The sequence below is a fragment of the Prionailurus bengalensis genome, chromosome B3 (assembly GCF_016509475.1).
Source record: "Prionailurus bengalensis isolate Pbe53 chromosome B3, Fcat_Pben_1.1_paternal_pri, whole genome shotgun sequence".
Lineage (NCBI taxonomy): Eukaryota > Metazoa > Chordata > Mammalia > Carnivora > Felidae > Prionailurus > Prionailurus bengalensis.
In genome coordinates, this window is record NC_057355.1 from 101,330,258 (window position 1) to 101,351,029 (window position 20,772).

At 36.8% G+C, this 20,772-nt stretch overlaps 1 protein-coding gene across 9 annotated transcripts in view; it reads right to left on the minus strand.

Annotated features, from left to right (window-relative positions):
• Positions 1 to 1,418: 1,418 nt before the first annotated feature.
• Positions 1,419 to 20,772, minus strand: part of DDHD1 (DDHD domain containing 1) — a 109,900-nt gene continuing 90,546 nt past the window's right edge. For 6 of the 9 annotated variants that reach the window (XM_043556183.1, XM_043556178.1, XM_043556181.1 and 3 more), the window contains 5 exons: positions 15,452 to 15,601; positions 13,301 to 13,553; positions 11,857 to 12,048; positions 8,977 to 9,060; positions 1,419 to 4,125 (listed from right to left, as the gene is read on the minus strand). In XM_043556183.1, the coding sequence (XP_043412118.1) occupies positions 3,944 to 4,125; positions 8,977 to 9,060; positions 11,857 to 12,048; positions 13,301 to 13,553; positions 15,452 to 15,601 (861 nt within the window). In that variant the 3' untranslated portion in view covers positions 1,419 to 3,943. The remainder of the gene's footprint in view (positions 4,126 to 8,976; positions 9,061 to 11,856; positions 12,049 to 13,300; positions 13,554 to 15,451; positions 15,602 to 20,772) is intronic. The other 3 variants (XM_043556185.1, XM_043556184.1, XM_043556180.1) reach the window with 1 other exon arrangement.

Below are 20,772 nucleotides of genomic sequence, written 5' to 3' on the forward strand. Positions count from 1 at the left end.
CTTCTCTTTGTAGGTACAGCAAAAGTTTTTCACGTAAGTTATTATAACCCATATTGCCCATACTTCACCATAAAAATATTTAATGCAGGTGTTTCAAATTCAGTCAGAGGACCATCCAATTCCTGGCAGAGGCTTGAGGTCCAGGAATGACAGCAGAATATGGGTAAGAGACAACTTGAGAATATCCACAGACGTCAACTGGCCAACACTCAGTTTAGTAAAATTCTAGTTCTTTCTCTAGTGTATGATTATTATACCCTCTTTTTAGCTCTGCCTTGACCCTAACTTAGTGTCACACGTTTCTTCTTTAGCTCCGTTTCCATGCCAACAGGATTGTTTAAAAATACTTTTAAGACAGGGGCACCTGGCTGGCTCAGTCAGAAGAGCATGCAACTCTTGCTCTCAGCTGTGAGTTCGAGCCCCACATTGGGTATAGAGATTAAACTTAAAAAGACATTAAATACTTTTAAGACATACTCAATTTTCTCAATTGTCCAAATGTAGTAGCTGAGAAGACAGAAATATTAACCAACCTAATTAATCAGAAAGCCATTCAACTATTTTTCCTCTACTGCAGGCCTTATAGCAAAACCTCTAGGTCTGGTCTGCTCCACTTTAAGGGGCTCAGGTGCCATCATTGAAATGAGTGGTGAGCTGTGATACTGCCCTGACGGTTTCTTTCCCCGGCTACTCTGCAGGGGAATGCAAACCTGGCATATGGTGTGTGAAATGCCTTGCAGACTAAGATACCTCAGCCCCCAAAGAGGAAACAACAGAGAGAAAAAGAATGAAGATGAATGTTCACACATCACTGCCTGGAGGCTTCTACAGAACATGTGCAGTGTGAGAATTTTCAAAGGCTGACAGATGCGCTTTAATAGAAAGAGGTAAAAGATAAGATTCATAAGGCTTGCTTCACATTTTATAAAGGGATAGGTCTTGGGAAGCCCAGTATACTTTATAATTATGTTTTAAAATACAGTAATGTTGGATTATAACATAACTACTGCTGAAAATAAAGTGATGAGGGGTGCCTGGGTGACTCAGTCGGTTGGGCGTCTGACTTTCGCTCAGGTCATGATCTCACAGTTGGTGGGTTCGAGCCCTGGGTTGGGCTCTGTGCTGACAGCTCAGAGCCTGGAGCCTGCTTCAGATTCTATGTCTCTTTCTCTCTCTGCCCCTTCCCCACTAGTGCTCTCTCTCAAATAAATGTTAATTTTTTTTTTTTTTAAAGAAAATAAAGTTACGAACTAACAAAAAGGCTTTAGCAAAGGTCAATTTCAAAGTAAAAATAAGGTAAGATTTAATCCAAAACATTCTCCTTATTCTAAGTTTTGGTAATTCTTGGGACCCTAACTGGATTAAAATAGAACGATATGACCAGTACGCTGAAGAATCATCATAGCGTGTACACAAAATAGAGAATAAATTTTTAATGGTATCAAAAACAGAACTTTTTGGCCAATTTAGTACTTGCTGGAATAAAGTTGCAAAATGTTACTCAGTAACGGACTTAGCTTCTAAATCAAGCCGGAATTACACATACTCTGTATATTACTTGAGTATATACAAGTACATTCCATGATAACATGCAGAGACATGGAAACAAGAAGAGTACTATCAAGTCAAGATCACCATCTCTATTCTCTGTTGATGAAATACACTGAAAACAAAACACCTGTTCAGTAATCCAGAATAGCTAATTTTGAAAAGGGGGTTTTAAATGTTGCTCTTTTCAAGAACTCAGATAAACTCCGTGGGGTTAAATTTGATTTTGTTTTCTCAACGTGAAAAAAGAAAAGCAGATAATCTGCTATAGCTATGGGAATATCTTTTTCTTTTTCTTCCATATCAAATTAAAAGGTTTGATAGACTTACTGTCCCCAGGAAAAAGGACTCTTCGCATTCTACTGGTAAGAATGAATCCCTTAAAGCTCTCAGACATACGAGTGTCACACCACCTGCAGCAACATATGCTTAAAGTACCTTTAATGAGACGGTCACATGAGACAGGAGTTTAATTTTCCTGAGAACTAAAGTAGACGTATGAAATAAAACAGGGTATGAAAGTGACCTGAGTTCACAGGAGTCTCTAAATTTGAAAGAGATTGCTTCAGCTTTGCGAAGATCTCATCAAATGCCTTTTATAGCAAGAGTCACATATTTGGTCACGGGGCTTCGGGGCCTTTTTAAGCACTCAAAAGAAGTGCTTTATGTTGTGCAAATTCCATGAAAGCCCAGGACAAGGGACTGATGGTGCTCAGGAAAACCTACAGGTGAGCCCACAGATTCCACGGCTTTTTGTAAAGAAAGGAGTGGGTGAGATGCACAACTGACCAACTTTGCTCCCAGCTTGACAATTATTGGGCAGCTAAGAAAATCCTTGGAAGATAAGCAAAGACAGCACCTTACGTGGAACCTAGGGGAAGCCACTCAAAAGTGAGTTAGTTGGGGTAGAGATGGCTACTGGTCTCTTCTAAGTAACTCCTCCTTTGTATGTGAGAACCACAGAACATATACGACAAGTAGGACAAAATATCGGCTTCACAGTCTTCTCTCCAAATTACGCATTGCAACTTCTGTTATTATTACTGTCTGCAAACTACTAAGAGGTCACGTGGGAATTGTAGTCACTGAATAGCATATAAAAGAATACAGTGCAGCTTCAATCTGAGCTCTTCTATTTGCTCTGTAATCTAATTCAAGGCACTTTAAAATGTTTTGGTGCCTTAGTGTATTAACACGAAACAGGAGGAAAACACTCATTTACTTACCTCAAGGAGTACTACAGAGATGACTGAATCTTAAAGCACTTTGAGCTCCTCAGATGAAAAGCACTGTGGAGACAATCACAGCGGAGGAATACTCTTCCAGTGCCTCGGGATCCTGATCTATTGTGTCTTGTGTCTCAACCATGTTTTCTCGAACACTTCACAAGTAAAATCTGTGAGTGGCACTCCATCCCTTTATATACGTTAATTGTTTGGCACACAGATGGTTATATATTGAAAATAGTTGTAGTAGTCACCACTCCAAAGTTGTTTACTAATTTTCCCATAAGGTTAATGAAATGTAGCCATGATGGAGTACTTTGTGTCAAATTTAGAAAACTTTAGCTTTCTTCTGAGGTACATGTGACATAACGAAAAGTTCATTTTGTTTTCAAAATAACTGAACTAGTGTTATTTATGTGAAACCACAAGTTTTTAATGACAAAAATACTGAAAGTATGCCACAGTGTCTATATATTCATCTGAAGAGTACAAAGATGGAGTTTTGAGGAAAAAAGGGTCTTAACACTATAGAAAAGAAATGTGGTTCTTAAATTGTTCAAAGGAAACATTTTAAAAATGTAATGCTTCATGTATTGAAATAAAGCAGTTAGAGGTAATAAATTATAAATACAGTAGTTCAAATATTGTTTCTTTTTTTAGCATTAGTTTTTCTAAGCAAGTTAAATTCAAAAACACCTTAAACTCTGTTATCCTCTTCTGTCAAAGGACCTGTGGAAATAGAAGCTTTTGCAGAAATCGACAACAGTAATAACACCTTGTGGTCTTTACGTAGACTACACTGGATCTTGACCATTTTAGAGTTACAACATATTTTGGTTAATACATTAGATTCAACTCATTAATATGCCTTTATATTTGGGGGAAATTGGATTGTGATTTATAACGTAGTTCACCCAAACTCAATTCCAGGTCTTGCTTGATTCTCTGCAGGAGGCTCTGTCAGACTCATAATTAAAATGATGAAAAGTGTAAATAACTTCTTTCAGACTGAAAAAATATTTGTTTTTTAAATAAAGTGCTTTAAATTCAAATATTTCTTGCCCTAAACAAAACTGAAACACACTTAAACCTGAAATCTCCATCATATCTTGACACACATATTTTAACAGGAAGAAATCAGTTTGGGGCCATTAGTGTCCTTCAAGAGTTCAGATTGGATCTAAATTGGGTTTTGCATTATTATCGTGCTCATGTTTGTACATGAAGGTTAAAAGAAAGAGGGCAACATCCAAGGATGACCAATAGGCGGTATGAGATGTGACAGCTGACCAATAGCGGCTTTCCACAAGGCCTTCTCGGAGTTCAAAGTCAATTCTGTGATCCAATTCCACTGAAAGGAAAAGAAAGTCAAACAAGTGAATAAGTATTACAATATGTTCTATATAGACTTTACCTAGAGTTGAGAATAAAAATTTAGCTAATAGAAATGATTCTTTTATCCTTTCCCCCCCCCCCTCTTTAAAGTGACTTTCCACTCTAATCTCATGGAAAACAAACGAACACCCAAGACAGACTCAATAGCTCAGGATTCTATTTGGGAGAGTCCTTTCCTTTGTATGCTTAGGTCAGTATGGGATAATAAAGGAATAAAACAAACAAATCACTTGGTATCATAGAATATGTTTGGAGTAAAGAAACTGGGCTCAAATCCTAGCTTTCCCATTTAATCTTTGTTCCTAATCTGTAAAATAAGGAAAACAGCCCTCTGGCAGAAGTGTGGGCCAGGCTTATGTGCAATAATGTCTGGGAGTGCATGCAGCAGGTCACTCAAAGGCCCTCTCCATCACCTCGTTCTGTGGTTACTTTTTGTAGTCCTAGACTGCCTTCCTCCCCATGTGGCCACCATGGCACAGCCTGGTCCCCATGCAGTCAGCAGGGCCTCACATGTGCCTGAGACATACAAGTCCTCACTAAATGTCTGTTTGATAAAGAATCCACTGGGTGGCTGGGACAGTTAAACCAGGAGGAACAGTGGTGATCCCTGGGAGGAAGGACTTCATTTATAACAGCGCTGCGCTCAAACAATTCAGTGAATTTAATCAAGTCTTTTTCTAAAAGCCACAGAAAGTCCTTGCAATACCTGTTGGAGAAAAATCAAGGCTATAAGAGAATTGCAAAGGATCCATTTAATAAGTCCTTAGAGATAAAACACTTAGAAAAATAATACTTTGATCTCTAGGAATTCCTTTAAAAGAGTCAATGAGCTGTATAAGACTTTGAAGGAGCTATCTTAAAAACAAAGAACACCCAAATCTTTGTTCGAAGTGCCAGAAGATGTAGCAAGTGGCAAAAATCAACGAGGCTGGAGAAAAAGTTGGGTTTTGTTTTACACTGGGAATTTGGTTAGTTGCACATGGGAAATCGTATCACTCTAGAGAATGATTTCATATAAATGTTTAGCTAATGCTTATTTTAAATAGGTATTTTGTGACAATATCTTTTAGTGATTTAAAAGGGCATAGAGTTGTTACTTTTCTATTTAACTATGCTTTTCTGACAAGGAATGCCCACTGATCTATCTGTATATTTTAAGGTTACCCTTAAGCAGCATAAATACCAATTAGGTTATAAAACACTTGTAAAATATATTTACAAATTTTTTAAAACTTTTTTTCTCACTTAAATTACAATAAGCTAATCTGTAATACAGCAGAAATAGCTGAAATCTATATGGGGAACTGGGGGGTAGTAATGTCTGAATTTTTTATCTCTTGTACTCCATAGGACATTTGAGTTCGATTTGTCGGCACATTCTGGCACAAGATACAGGAAGATGAAAAACGAGGAATTCTCAGGCGTGAAGAAGAGAAGTCAAGCTGGAGGTAGTTACAAAGAAAAGAGGAGAAATAAAATGAAAAACAGAAGAGATGAGAAACCCACACATTAATATCGGCAAAGACCACGAAGTTATCATTTCTACTTTAAAATGCCACTGTAGAACAGCCTTTCCTAGTCCAACGGCCTTAAGTTAAACTTTTGTTTTAAAGTAAAAAAAAAAAAAAAGGGATTTGTGTTTTGTTATAACAACTATTATTTGGCTTTGATTTTATGTCCCTGAGATTTATTCTTAAATGTGGTTACTGTTGTGAAACACTGCCTTTCATATACTAGACACTCAAATGCTGAACTTAATTATTGCCCTACTCTATGCCCTTGTCATTCTTACCACCTACAGTCAGTATGGTTAACTAGACTTGCCATCTCTCACCCTGGTTATTTATGTGTAGGCTATCCTCATCAAAACGGTAATTAGGTAGCCAGCCTGTACCTGATGAATCTGTTTTAGTCTCTCATCCTCCTTCCAAGGTTTACAACAGGTAGTGTGGTTGCCAGTGCAGGTGACCTCACAGGTGCTGGTTCTGCAGGCGGATGGATGGAATAAGGTGGGCCTACATCTCACATCTCTTCCTTTTATGTAGGTCACAGAATTCCCAAGGGAGCAAGGGTCTAGATGGCAGTTACCATTCTTTATGTGCCGTGAGATGAGCTCTTGGCCCAAATAGGCCTAAATCTATATGGAGTTGCCTTGGACCTATTTTCTTAATATTAGCACATCAAAAATGAGTGGCACAACACAGCGGGTAGTTTTTTCCTAGTTTTACTCACTGAATTAGGTCAAAGAGAAAGGAAAACATAATATCATCACTCTGTCCCTTTTTTCTCTCTTTTGAGTGCCTTAAGTGCTAGAATTCCTCTATCCACAAAGAAAGGAATGAGATCCTGAACTGAAGAGAAGTGAAACTGAGAAAAAATACTGTGGGATCTTATCAATCATCAGCAGTTGCCTTAATACTGCCTTAAAGCATGGGTTATTTTCTTTTCTGGGGAGTCTGGCACAGAGGCCTAGTTCCCTTCCTATTCCCCAGAGAGAATGTTTGCAGTGTATGAAGTATGTAGGAGTGAAGTGTCATCAGGACTGTGCTTTCATCAGAGAATTCTCTGCACAAGGCTTGTCCACATGGATACTGTATTAGAAAACATAACACATGTGAATAGGAAGTGCACATCTTAGTCTTAAAATGTGTACGAATTGGACAGGTTTCTATTGCTTAATGGCTTTAACTTCCTTGGAGAGAAATTTTCAAAAACTTAATGAATCTTAAAAGTGGTCTTATTTGTAAGTATTAATTTTGGTCATAATTGCATGATTTTTGGCTACAGCAGACACCAAGAAAAATACCAGTAAAGCAAGTTGTGTTTTCAAATGACTAGCAAAAGCTTCTTTCATAGTAAAAAAGATTATGCTGAGTTCTTACTGGGTAAATTATGTCTTGTTATTTCTGCGTTGCCTCAGAGCAACTATACATTTCATGTGGTTAGGTGTTTGACATCAAGGAATATTTACATTTTGTGAACAGTTATAATTTCAAATATATTTGAGGATATTCTCTGTCCTTGATATTATATTCAGTTTTCATATCTGCCAAAATAATTTCCCAACACTAATCTGTCCTGAAAGATATTCAAATACCTAATGTTTGATAACAGATGGGCTTTGTGGGTAAATCTTGAATACAAAAAAACTCCAGGAGATGGCCCTCTACAATCTGGTTTAAGAAACTTTTCCAATCACATTCAGAACTATTCCCTTCTATTCATCCTTGGCTCTTCTCAAGAAAACTAACTACATACATACATACCTCTACATACCCTGTGCTTTTCCATATGCTGTTTCTTCTCCCTGCAATGTCTTTTCATCACCGTGTGTCCAAATTCTACCTCCACAGAGCCTTTTATAATTTTTCGAGGTGAAAGCATTTTCTCATTCCCTAGAACTGACGGAGTCCTTTACCAGTACCTTTGTTATGTGGCTCATCACATCTACCATATGTTATAAATAATTATGTAGCAATCTACTTCTCTACTAGGTAAATATATATTCTCTAGAAAATGCTCAATTTCCACACTAGCATTTAGTATCTTTATGGGCAGTACTGAAGTCTGTTTCATTTTGGTATCTTTTCTAGTGGCTATCTTGGTACTTTGGCTCATGGTAAACATTTAATAAATAATTGTTAAATGCAAAAAAGTAGGGGAAGAGAAATAGAAGCCATACACACATTACCATTTGAATCAGTTTGGTGTAGTTAATGTTTAGATAGCTGAGATGGTTTTAAGATAATACGTGTAAGGGCTACTTGAACGCAGGATAAATGAGTGGATTAACTTCTGTGTTGAATTAAATATGCAAAAACCAAAGTCAAATAATTTCTTCATGGATGTGACTAACTATTACATGAGCAGGGGGCAGAGAGAGCACTTATATAAGATCATTCCTTAAGGGAAATTCATGAAGTTTCATCAAAACAAACTGTTGCTAGGGAGCATAAAAACACAAATCAGTTTGTTATATTAAAATACTGTTTTGGAATTTTTATCAAGGAAGTTTTTTTGAAAACAGAAAAAATATGTATGGAAATTAGCAATTACATAGAGAAGTTGTAAAATTAAATGTGGTTAAAAATCCAAGGAAAAACCTGTAACATTTTTTGTTAAAGACAAAATCCAATATTAAAAAAAAAAAAAAAAAAAAAAAAGGAAAAGGAGAGGAGCTGTGGAAAAAGGAATGAAAGTTAATGATAAAAATGATTTTAAACTAAGATTAATCCTTAGTGGTACATTTAGAATCTGCTAAAAATTAAGAGACTGAAAATATCTCTTGTATCCAATAATGCTAATTTTTAAATGCAAACCTACCCTTCTTAAAGAAAAAAATATTTGTGTTGAAACCAGATAGCAGCAGCTAGGGCACACGCACAGCCCTAAGTAGTAGCGGTACTGATACCTGAAATACCTAGGAATAATTACATTTCTTACACTATGAGACTTTATATCTAAATGTCTTACATGTAAAGAACAGTGAACCTCTTTGCAGCCTTTGGGACAATAAAGGAGGAAGATGACCTCATGCTTTTCTTCCCTCTCCAAAAGGTTGCTTCTTTGTAGGAATGTACAGGAGTATCATTTTAGCACACTAAGGGACTAATCAATACTTGGGTTTCAGGACCCCTACTATTTAAGGTTAGAATATACAGGAAAAAATTACATATCAAATGGTCTGTAATGGTTAACATTCAAGCTGATCTCATAGAAGAACTGATGCAAGTTTTCAGTGAGCAGAAGACCTATAAGTGGATCATTTTTATTGTACTCTGAGTGCTATTCCTGACATATACCATACCGAGGGTATTATCTTTATTCTGCATTACATTTTCCGGAAAAAGAAGTTGTGGGAGATTAAAGAACGATTCCTGAAGTCTGAAATCTGTGAAAAAAAAAACACAAGATGCTGTAAAGTGTTGGCTGATGGTTACAAAGGGCCTTCAATGATGCAGTGGCCAAAAGTTAGAACAACACTCCCAAATATGCTGATTAAACCTAGCATACATAAAGAAGTACACACTTTGGTTTTTATGAAGAGCTCTTTCATGGAAAATGTAAGCATCGTTAACTTTGCAATACAATGTCATAATCTGTTAACACCCAGATATCCCCAAAATTAATAGCTCATTTAAGTTCTAACCTTGAGGCAAAACAATGTTAAAAGAAACAGATATTTTCTTTCCGTAATATGATACAAACATAAGGGAGTACAAGAAATGAAACTGTAAAACTACCGTAAATAAGCCCGGACTTTTCAAAAGAAATGAAGACTAGCTATTGATATTCAACTTGATGAGAATAAAGTGGGTTCAATTGACAACACATACTCTTCAAAGACAGAAACCCTGATGGATCATGAAAATTCAAAGCCCGTGTCCATCTTACCCTCAAAAAGCAAGAGAATCAAAGTTGGCAGCTTCAGAATAAAGGTCATCAGGAACTGAGGCAATCAATGCAAGCAGAACGAAGAAAGGAAGGAAGCCAGAATCACCTAATCACAATGACCAAATCCCAGAAAGAAGGCTTAAGGAAGAAAGGTTTTAGGATTTGCAAGATACAGCCACTATGTGCATAATAGAGCAACTATGACATAAAAAAACATCCAAATCAGGATTACAAAGAAGAGTGTATTATTGAAGCAAGTCTAACAATTAGTAAGGCAAATCTTGAGAATCTGATTTTAAAAGGTGGAATTCTACTATAATAGTTTAATTTGAATAGTTACATCTATGTCTAGAGATAAATATCTATAAGTAAGACTCATGATTAGCTCATATTTAGTGGAGTCTATAGTCTACAAGGACTTTACCATTAAGACCAACAAAGAAAGAATTTATATGCAAGACTGACAGAAAATGTATTTTGTTAAGCTATCAAAGTATAATGATGCAATGCAGCTGAGCACCTCTATTAATTGTTGTCCTGAAAGAAGAAACAGGTTTCTCTGCTATCATTTTGAAATTACTATGTTAAATAGTAAAAAGACCACAGAAACAGCTTTCTTCCTTCAGATCCTATGGATTCTCTCTTTGTCTTCGTTACCCTTTCTTGGGGGCTCAAATCCCACTTCATTCTTGTTCCCTCAGTCACCCTAATGTTTATTTACTAGCATCACTGCTGTGTATTAACATTACAAGGAATTGTGACTTTTTACCTGTCATCTTACAAAATTCTTTTAAACTATTTTTCTTCAGAAACTTTAGAGCTGTGATCTCTGTATGTCACAACAGAGTTTTGTATTTTTACAGCCGCATTTCTGAATAAGTAGAAGTGAAAGCTTAAGTCAGCAATAAGAAAACGAAAAAAATGAATTTTATACAAATATCAAAGTCTGAAATGAATTTTCTAGGCAGTGTTCAAAAGGCTTACAATTATAAAATTTTTAGTAATCAGAGTCTCACATAAATAGGAGTAAGTTAAAAAATGCTATTGGTCCGAATAGAAATGTCCAACTCAGGAATGTCCGGGATAATGGCTCCTGGAGTAGGGCTAACTGTGGAGAAAGATCCAGCCTCTAGAACCACCACACTTGAACTTCCTTTTTAAGTATGTTTGATGGATGGCAATGGACACTGGTCATTTTAAAATACAGAGTAGCAGACACAGCAAGAAGACAAGGCTACAAGTATCTGAAATAAAATCTGTTTAAACATTTATAGAGAAAGAAAGGAAAAGTTTTCCCTGATTGCTATAGTAACAAAAAGCAGCTAGTCTGAGAATCTACATTTCTTTATATAAGTCAATGGAAAAATAGGACTTATTAGTCTTCTTTTATGGACACTTGAAAATAAGGCTCAAATTTAGACCCTTGGGATTAAATACATATTAAATGTATAAGAGTTTCACAACTATTCAAGATTTTAAACCTTAGAAGTCTACTGGAAAGAATTAAATAGAGCTCCATTCCAATGCTAAGTCCAGCATAACTATCCATTCACTTATTCATTTCTTGAATATCTACTTTACACTAGGTAGCTGGGATAGAACTGGAAACCACACAGCGGATCCAATACAATATAAGCTTGAAGGTCTTTGTAATTTGGCTGGATGAATGAAACTCTGGAATTAGCAGCAGGATGGCTTTTAAAAAGTATCAAGAATATACACAGCAGAGGTTTAAAGCAATTACATGAATTTTTAAGGCTGAGAAGACCATATTTTTTAAAAATCTACTTTCTAAAAATCAGGGTGCTTTCTCCCAAAGAGATCTGTTTTATGCTCGGTGTTTAAGACCCTTGTGCCACCAGGCCCTGATTATTAATGTTCTTAACTCTTCATTCACCAATGCAGAGAGCAAAACTGCATTTACCTGGAAATTATACTTAAAAATATAATCAGGGGCATCTGGGTGGCTCAGTCGGTTAAGTATCCAACTCCTGATTTCAGCTCAGGTCATGATCTCACAGTTGTGAGATTGAGCCCTGTGCCAGGCTCCATGCGAAGTGTGGAGTCTGCTTTGGATTCTGTCTCTCTGCCCTTGCCCTGCTTGCATGCTCTCTCTCTCTCTCTCAAAAAATAAATAAAAAATATAATCAGAGGAAAAGTACTTTTTTTTAAAAAAAGCTAACTTATGCTTTACATTTTAGAGTTGACTGCTACCGTTAGTATCTTCATCCTCCCCGCCTTCAAGTTGTAAGAGATAGAGTATTAACTTAAAGTAAGAAAAATATGAACTAACATGCAGAATCCAGAAAGCCAGAACTGCTATGTGGAAGGGTCTGTGTTGCAACAGTGGTAGTGGGAAGCGAGCCAAGTGACTTCTTCTCGTCTTCTATTGAGTCTTTTGATGTCTCAGATGGCTGTGATGTAGATGAGCGTCCAAATCTCGAGAACAACATCCCTCCAAGGCCCTTTCCAATGCTAGCAGCCCCTATATTTCGCAAAACAGGGCAGTCAGTCTGTTGGAATCACACCACATACCAAGCTAAAGAGCACCATCCATAGTTACAGCCAATTGGCAGAGGTTCCAAGTCCTAGTCATATTTTTCCAGGGTGGGAACATAGGAAAGTTACAATTTACACTGTAGGTTTCTAAGTAAAAATGGTGTTGAATAGAATGAGAGTTGTACAAACTGCAGGAATACAGTGTACAAAAGAATAAAGATTCTATTTTATTCAAGTGATCACTGTTGATTACAATATTTGGGAAGATTAAAAACGTTAATGAAAGAATCATACCATTGACAGGGGCATATATTTACTATTGATATGCTTTACTACTGAAGTTAAGTGAGTATGTTATAAAAAGCTATCAATAAACAAATCTGGGAGTATGACAAAGTGAAATCTCAATGAAAAGCCTATTTATAGTGCCATCTTGTGGCACTTTATATTAAGGCAACCTGTAACTAAAAAAAAAAACGGACAAATTCAAGAGGCACATAAACCAGCGCTACCCCAAACATTGTGGCTGGTGCTGGAGATGATTCAAAGAAATTAAATATCCTTGTTGACCCCAGGACAGACACGGTTTGAGAGACTGTTAAGACATGAATTGCAGAACTGGTTGGCAGGGACACCCTTAGAACTCAAGCACTCCCTCATTTTACAGATGAGGAAGCAGGCCATTAAAAATGATGGGACTGGGGCGCCTGGGTGGCGCAGTCGGTTAAGCGTCCGACTTCAGCCAGGTCACGATCTCGCGGTCCGGGAGTTCGAGCCCTGCGTCAGGCTCTGGGCTAATGGCTCAGAGCCTGGAGCCAGTTTCCGATTCTGTGTCTCCCTCTCTCTCTGCCCCTCCCCCGTTCATGCTCTGTCTCTCTCTGTCCCAAAAATAAATAAACGTTGAAAAAAAAATTAAAAAAAAAAAAAAAATGATGGGACTTCCCCAAGATCTCATAGAAGGTGGTAGGGCCAAGATTAAAATGAGGGCCTTGATTCCCAGACCTTTCCTTGTCTATCCAGCTATCTCATATTCTAAATGTACAAGATCTGATCTAGTTAGAGAACCTTTGGGGATTTTAGCTCTCAAGTATGAACAGTGAGAGGGTAGTTAATTCTAGACATGGGGATTAAATGTTGGATGTTTTGTAATATGCAGAGTATTTTCAAGTACCCCAAATTTAATGCCTATTTAAAAAAGTACTTACATTTACTGATAAGAAATACTTAAGAGAAATTACCTAATATGCTTGCTTTGCCTATGTTTGTTATAGATTCCCCGTAGTGTCGACGGGACAAGACTGGTGAGGTCACAGGGCTTGGTATTGTTGAAATGCCTTCATTCTCTGAAATTGAGGTAGGTTCTTTTGCTGGGTGGAGAAAGCTTGGCTTCATATGCTCATAAGGTAGAGGATTAGAAGTATTATACCAGTGGATCTGGACAGGTGAAATGTTGCTGTAGTGTTTCAGTATTAATGGTTCTAATCTATAAGCCTTGATTTAAAAAAAAAAATGCAAAGAAACACAACATTAAGGCACGATGCTTGGATTTTAGTAAACTGTTTATTCTTATTCTATTGCATGCTCAATAGACCTTAGGGAATTAAAAAAAAACACCTGGTATTTCTAACATGCATTCCCATTTGTTCACTATTAATAATATGTAACTTGGTCTAATTATATATCCTTAATGATGAGATTATGGAAAAAACCAATTAGTGTTGGTCTAAGCTAACAGTGCCCATTAATTTGTTTTTCAGAAAAACAGATTCATTTTTATTAGGTTCTGATATCATATAACAATTAGATTTATGTTAGTCTCACCAACAAAGCTGAAGCAATAAACAGTAAACTAGGACACAGTAAATAAAGCCAATCTGTAACATCTTAGAAGCTCTTTGTAAACTCTATTTTCAAATAGATTAACATAGTAACAGCACAAATTAGATGCTGATTAAAGACCATTTGTCTAATGTGAAGAAGGGATAATATAGCAGAAAAGACAATGAATGGACTTGGCATTAGAATTCCCCAAGTTCACATTCTGGCCTCTGTCACTAACTGAATAATACCTACCAAGTCACAAGGTTTCAGAGTCACTGTTTCCTGAGCTGTAGAAATCAGATTAACACTTCCTACCTCACAAGGATGTTGGCAAGAACAGACAACATTTGTAAATACTGCTTAGCACAGTTCTGACATAAACTTTATTTAAAAAAACTTTACTTAAAAAAATCACAGGAAAAACTATAAAATGAATAATAAAAATAACTTAATAAAATGACATTGGAGCCCTCCTTTATGATATAACAAAACTTTAAGATTATACCAAGGACAGGGTATACACTGATAACTCAGAGTTCCCCTACAAACTCAAGTTCACTTTCAAGTTACAAGATAATGAGTAAAATGAATATATATTAATGAAATACTAAATGGTTAGCTGGGTGTTTTTACATATATTTTACTTAATCCTAACCATCTTAGGAGGTAAAATTTTGTCATCTGCATTACATAGATAAGTCTTGGGAGTGACTTGGCCAAGATTGTGCCGTCTGTATTTGAATCTAATACTAGATTCTCAGTGAAATTCATTTCTTAAAGATAGCATTTTTGATTCTTTAACACATAGGGAATTGTTAAAATTTTAATATTTAATCAATGCTATATTTACTTGGTACTAAAGATATTTGAAAAGACTTCACACAATTACATAAAGCAAACTTTCTGAGAATGAAGGTTATTTAAAATAATTTCTTTTAAATTTAGTTCTATCTAGCCTTGTCCCCAAAAAGATTTAAGAAGCGTTTTCTCATCTAAAAATCTTACTTGGTAGTATACAATTTACCCGGATGCAAGATCACTGGAGTGATTAAAAACATTAAACACTAAACATTAAAAAATTATTAACAGTATAAACATAAAAGAGAATGAAAAACCCCAGATTTAAAATTCGACCGGGCTAAAATAAATTCTTCCACTTTTTCATGTTTAATACATTTCAAATAGGGTCTACCAAACACATTTCAATATGGTAGCATGTTTTAAAGAAAAAAAAAAGTAAAATGGAATTTTCAAAATTTGTGGTTGCTGGGTTATTGGTATTACAATTGGTTGTGGTTAGACAGTCCAGAAGATTCCTATTCCTTGTACTATTTGTCCAGAGATAATAGTTTTTTACATTATGCTCTTATAACATAGATCACCTCTGAGGTATTTCCGAGCCCTAAATTAACCAAAACACCAATGTCTTAAAGATATGAACCTATGAATATATAATCAGATAAATCAACTCATTTCTCATTAGTTCAGTTGTACCTTGCAATATTTCATACAGAGTCTTTTATGAATAATTTAATGTTGAGGGAAAAATGTCTATAACTGCAACTCACCACTGGATCTGTTGGATGAAAAATATTCAGTAACCGATTACAAATCTCTCTGGGCAAAATATGGTCTTGACTTCCAGTGTTTCCTGGGCGGATGCCACGCAATGCCAAGAAAACCGCTAATGGGGATCCCATGCAGAAGAAATTCTCAACCTAAAATGATAAAGTCATCCCAAATTTTAAAACTGGTGGTAGTTTTTCTCAGCAGAATTTGGGCACAACATAACACATGGCAAAATATGAACAATAAAATTATCTTCAAATATGTCTTTTTTCACAAGCTTTGTTCAGATGGTATCTGCCACAATTATATGCCAACCATTAATTAGTCTAAAAAAATCCATTTTTAGAAGCAACTTCATTATCTTTAAATCTAACAGAAAACAAAAAATGAGAAGAAGAAAAGGAGAAGGAAGACCATTTCATTGTGTGTTTTCACACACTAGTCCAAGTTTTATCAAGCTACTATTTTGTGTAAAGTAATATTCTAATGCTATCAACGTTTTAATAAAGACCAATAAGGCAGAGGAATCCTGTGGGGGAGGCATAATAAAATAAATGAATAGGGGGAAAGCCTGCTGTAAGAGAGGGATAATTAATTCCACCTCAGAGTTTTTACACAGGAGGAAGCATTTTTTTTCCACATTAAGTTTTTTTTTTTTAATTCCAGTATAATTTACATTGTTATATTAGTTTCACGTGTAAAATATAATGACTCAACAATTCTATACATTACTCAAAGCTCATCACAGTAAGTGTCCTCTTAATTCCCTTTACCTATTTCATCCACATTCCACCCACCTCCCCTCTGGTAACCATCAGTTTGTTCTCTATGGTTAAGAGTCTGTTTTTTGGTTTGTCTTGTTTTCTTCTTTGTTCCTTTGTTTTGTTTCTTAAATTCTACATGAATGAAATCATATGGTACTTGTGTTCCTCTGGCTGACTTATTTCACTTAGCATTGCACCCACTAGATCTATCCATGTTGCTGCAAATAGCAAGATTTCATTCTTGTTTTTATGGCTGAGTAATATTCCACATCTTCATCAGTTCATCTATCAATGGACACTTAAGTTTCTTCCCTAATTTGGTTATTGTACATAATGCTGCAATAAACACAGGGGTGCATTTATCTTTTTGAATTAGTGTTTTCGAATTCTTTGGGTAAATACTCATTAATGGAATTACTGGATCATATGGTAATTCTATTTTTAATTTTTTGAGGAACCTCCATACTGTTTTCCACAGTGGCTGCACCAGTTTTCATTTCCACCCACAGTGCACAAGTATTCCTTTTTCTCCACATCCTCTCCAATACTTGCTGTTTTTTGTGTTTTTGATTTCAGCCATTCTGACAGATGTGAGGTGACACCTCACTGTGGTTTTGATTTGCCTTTCCTTTATGCAAAGGATATGATATTGAGCATCTTTTCATGTGTCTGTTGGCCATCTGGATGTCTTCTTTGGAGAAAAGTCTGTTTGTCTTCTGATACACAGGAGAAAGCATTTGCACTGGCCATAAAAAACAAAAAGGATTTCTACACCTGGGGCTGGTCATTGGGGCCAGAAAGGAGGACATTTTAGGTTGATACAATCCCATGAACTAAAGCAGAGGCAGGAGACAACCTGGCTCAATTTAGGAAGAATAAGTAGTCTGACATAGTTGAAAAATTGGGTGTCAGGAAAATGTAACTTGGAATGAGAATGCACAGAATCTTGACTACTTGGTTAAAAAAGTAGGACCTAATCGATTTTATGAGTAGTGAAGGAGAACAGGATTTGACCCATGTTTTAGGAGGTTAGTAAACCTGGTAGTAGTATGTGGATGAACTGGAAAATTTAGAGTCTGGTGACTCAGAGACAAGTTAGGAAACTACTGAAAGTGTTTAGGCAAGAGATAATCTGAACCTGGGCAGGGCGAGATGTTCCATTCAGAAATAGAAATGGGAGAGGAGAAGGTGGAATCAATATGACTGAATGAAGATGAGGATGAGGAATGAGTCAGAGGCAAGTCACAAGGTTTGGGTCTGGCTGACTGCGAAGACAGTGGTTCCATCAACTGCAACAGGAAACTCTAGGTAAGTTCTGTTTTTGTTCACAATTAAGTTTGAAGTATCTGTAACGTATCTAATTTACAGGGGCTGAAATTCTAAGGCAAGAGATACAGAATTGGATATGTCATCTCCCAACTCTATGTATCACCATTACAGAAGTGACACGTAAAACCAAGAGAAGTGGTAAGATGGCTTATGAAGTGCATAGATATGCATAGTGTATATCTCTCAAAATAAACAAACATTTAAAAGTAAAAAGGAGGAGTGCCTGGGTGGCTCAGTCAGTTGGGCATCCAACTTCGGCTCAAGTCATGATCTCATGGCTGGTGAGTTTGAGCCCCGCATTGGGCTCTGTGATGAAAGCTCCGGAGCCTGGAGCCTGTTTTGGATTCTGTGTCTCCCTCTCTCTCTGTCCCTCCCCAACTCACGCTCTCTCTCTCTCTCTCTCTACTTCAAAAACAAATAAACATTACAAAAAATTAAAACAAAAAAGAAAAAAGGAGAAGGGCTTTAGCGAGAACTACATTTGATTAGCAGAGGAAGGAGGTAAGACTGCAAAAGGGGAGGGAAAGGAGAACCACGATAATGCAGTATACATGAAAGGCACGCGAGAGGGCTTCTAGAAAACTGGTGTGGTCAGCAGCACTGGATTATATATAGAACATGACACTTGACCTCTTAAGGTTGCCTATCTTCTCTCATATGTCCCATTATCCTGATGGGTGAGACGTCCCAAATTCATCATTCCATCTCATCTCCAACATCTAAGAAGTTATTGCACTTCACCTCATGGTCTTTCATCTGGACTATAACTATATATACTTGTCTCTGCCTCCAGTTTTACATCCCTTTAATCTCTTCCCCACACTACATCTGAAGTGATTCTTCTTTTTTCCCCCCAAATAACGAATATATATTTTGAAAATGGTACCTCCATGTTAAAGAAGGTTTGAGAAAGTTTTTGTTTGCTTTTAAAGGACTGGGTAACTTCGACATGTCTGAAGGCTGAGGAAAATTAACTTGTGTTAAAACTATAAGAAAAAGCATTTGAAATGGTAGATAGTAACTGGGCTGTCTGAGTGGCTCAGTCAGTTGAGTGTCCAACTCTTGATTTTGGCTTAGGTCCTGAGCCCTGGGTTCGTGGGTCTGAGCCCTGCATTGGGCTCTGGCTCTACACTGACACCATAGAGCCTGCTCGGGATTCTCTTTCTCTCTCTCTCTCTCTTTCTCTCTGCGCCCCGCCCCCCCTGCTTTTGCATGCTCTTTCTCAAATAAACATAAAAAAAAGAAAACAAAAAACATCATAGACAGTGACACAGATGAAAACACCAACTTCTGAAAGGATTAAGATAATTAAAATAATAAAGGATAGGGAAAGATACAAAATATAGTTGAGATAGAAGAAAATTTAATGCATGCATGAGTGGGGGAGGGGCAGAGAGAAAGGGAGACAGAGAATCCCAAGCAGGCTCCATGCTCTCAGCACAAAACCCAGCAAGGGGCCAGAATGCAACAAACCATGAGATCATGACCTGAGCCAAACTTCTATGCTCAACCAATGGAGCCACCCAGGTGCCCCAATCCTTTTTTTTTTTTTTAAATACACTTTAAAGTTTATTTTTGAGAGAGAGGGAGAAAGAACGCAAGTGAGCAGGAGAGAGGCAGAGACAGAGGAGCAAGACAATCCCAAGCAGGCTCTCTGCTCACTACAGAGCTCAATGTGGGATCAAACCCACGAACCTTGAGACCATGACCTGAGCTGAAATCAAGAGTTAGTCGCTTAACTTAATGAACCACCCAGGCACCCCTATGTAAATCCTTTCTGCTTGATGTATACATACCTGTAAATACATGTACATCCTAGAAAAATGCTTTATGCTTTGGTCAGGCATTTCATAAATTTTTGTTACATTGTTATAAAACAACTTTTCTTTCTTTATGATTGGTATGCAGTTTGACAGACAAACACACAAAGGAATTCTTCTGTTTTTAAAATGTTTATTTATTTTGATAGAGAGAAAAATAGAGCACGAGTAGGGAGACACAGATTCTGAAGCAGGCTCCAGACTCGGAGCTGTCAGCACAGAGCCCAATGTGGGGCTTGATCTCACAAACCCGAGATCATGACCTGAGCTGAAGTCAGATGCTTAATTGACTGAGCCACCCAGGCACCCCACAAAGGAATTATTCTAAGAGTAATGACTGATTTAGTGAAATCTACACCCATCAAAGAATTTTCAAGGTGAAAAAGAGCTTTGGACCTTTAATCTAACCTCCTTTTCCAGAGATGAGTAAGCAGACGAATTCAGAGATGTTAAATAATTGGCCAGTGTTACATAACCAGTTAGTGGCCAAGTTTTGTGATCACAACCAAATTTTCCCACTCTTCAGACCAATATTTGTCAATAGTTTTTCTTTGTTTTTAAAGTTAAGTGGTCACCTGTAACAGACCTAACACCTATACTCTGAAAGTAAACCCATCTTTTGGTTAACAGGCATAGAAAGACTTCTGTTCCTTCTAGATCCCTGGAGTTCTAAATATTAATTTGCCAGTCATCAGATAGTCCTTTTTAAATTTCAGATTTCTGTATTTTTCCTCTATGAGTAATTAAACAACAATTAAAAATTCATATTATTAGACTACACATGAGTATATACTACAAGAATACACAATTATAGTATTTAAGTTCTAGTAATATGAATATTGAATTTTGAGATCCTAATACTTGGTGGATCATACTCTACTCTCCAGTAAAAAAAATCCAGGACATGAAATACAAGAGTTTACTTTTTCTATCAGATCAATTCTGCATATTTAACATATTGATCATATATAAAAATGGTGGTAAGGAGGCACCTGGGTGGCTCAGTGGGTTAAGCATCCAAGTCTTTTTTTTGGCTCAGGTCATGATCTCACAGTTCACGAAATCAAGCCTTGCATTGGATTCTGTGCTGACGGTGTGGAGACCGCTTAGGATTCTCTCTCTTCCTCTCTCTCTCTGTCCCTCCCCCACCCTCAAAATAAATAAATAAACTTAAAAAAAATGGTGGTAGAGATGGAACTCAACTTCCAGGTGGGATCACTCCAAAGATCATGCTCATATACTTTTTAAATACATAAATTTACCTTATGGCTTTTAAATATATATTTTTTAATGTTTATTTCATTATTGAGAGACAGAGGGAGACAGAGCATGAGCATGGGAGGGGCAGAGAGAGAGGGAGACACAGAATCTGAAGCAGGCTCCAGGCTCCAAGCCGTCAGCACAGAG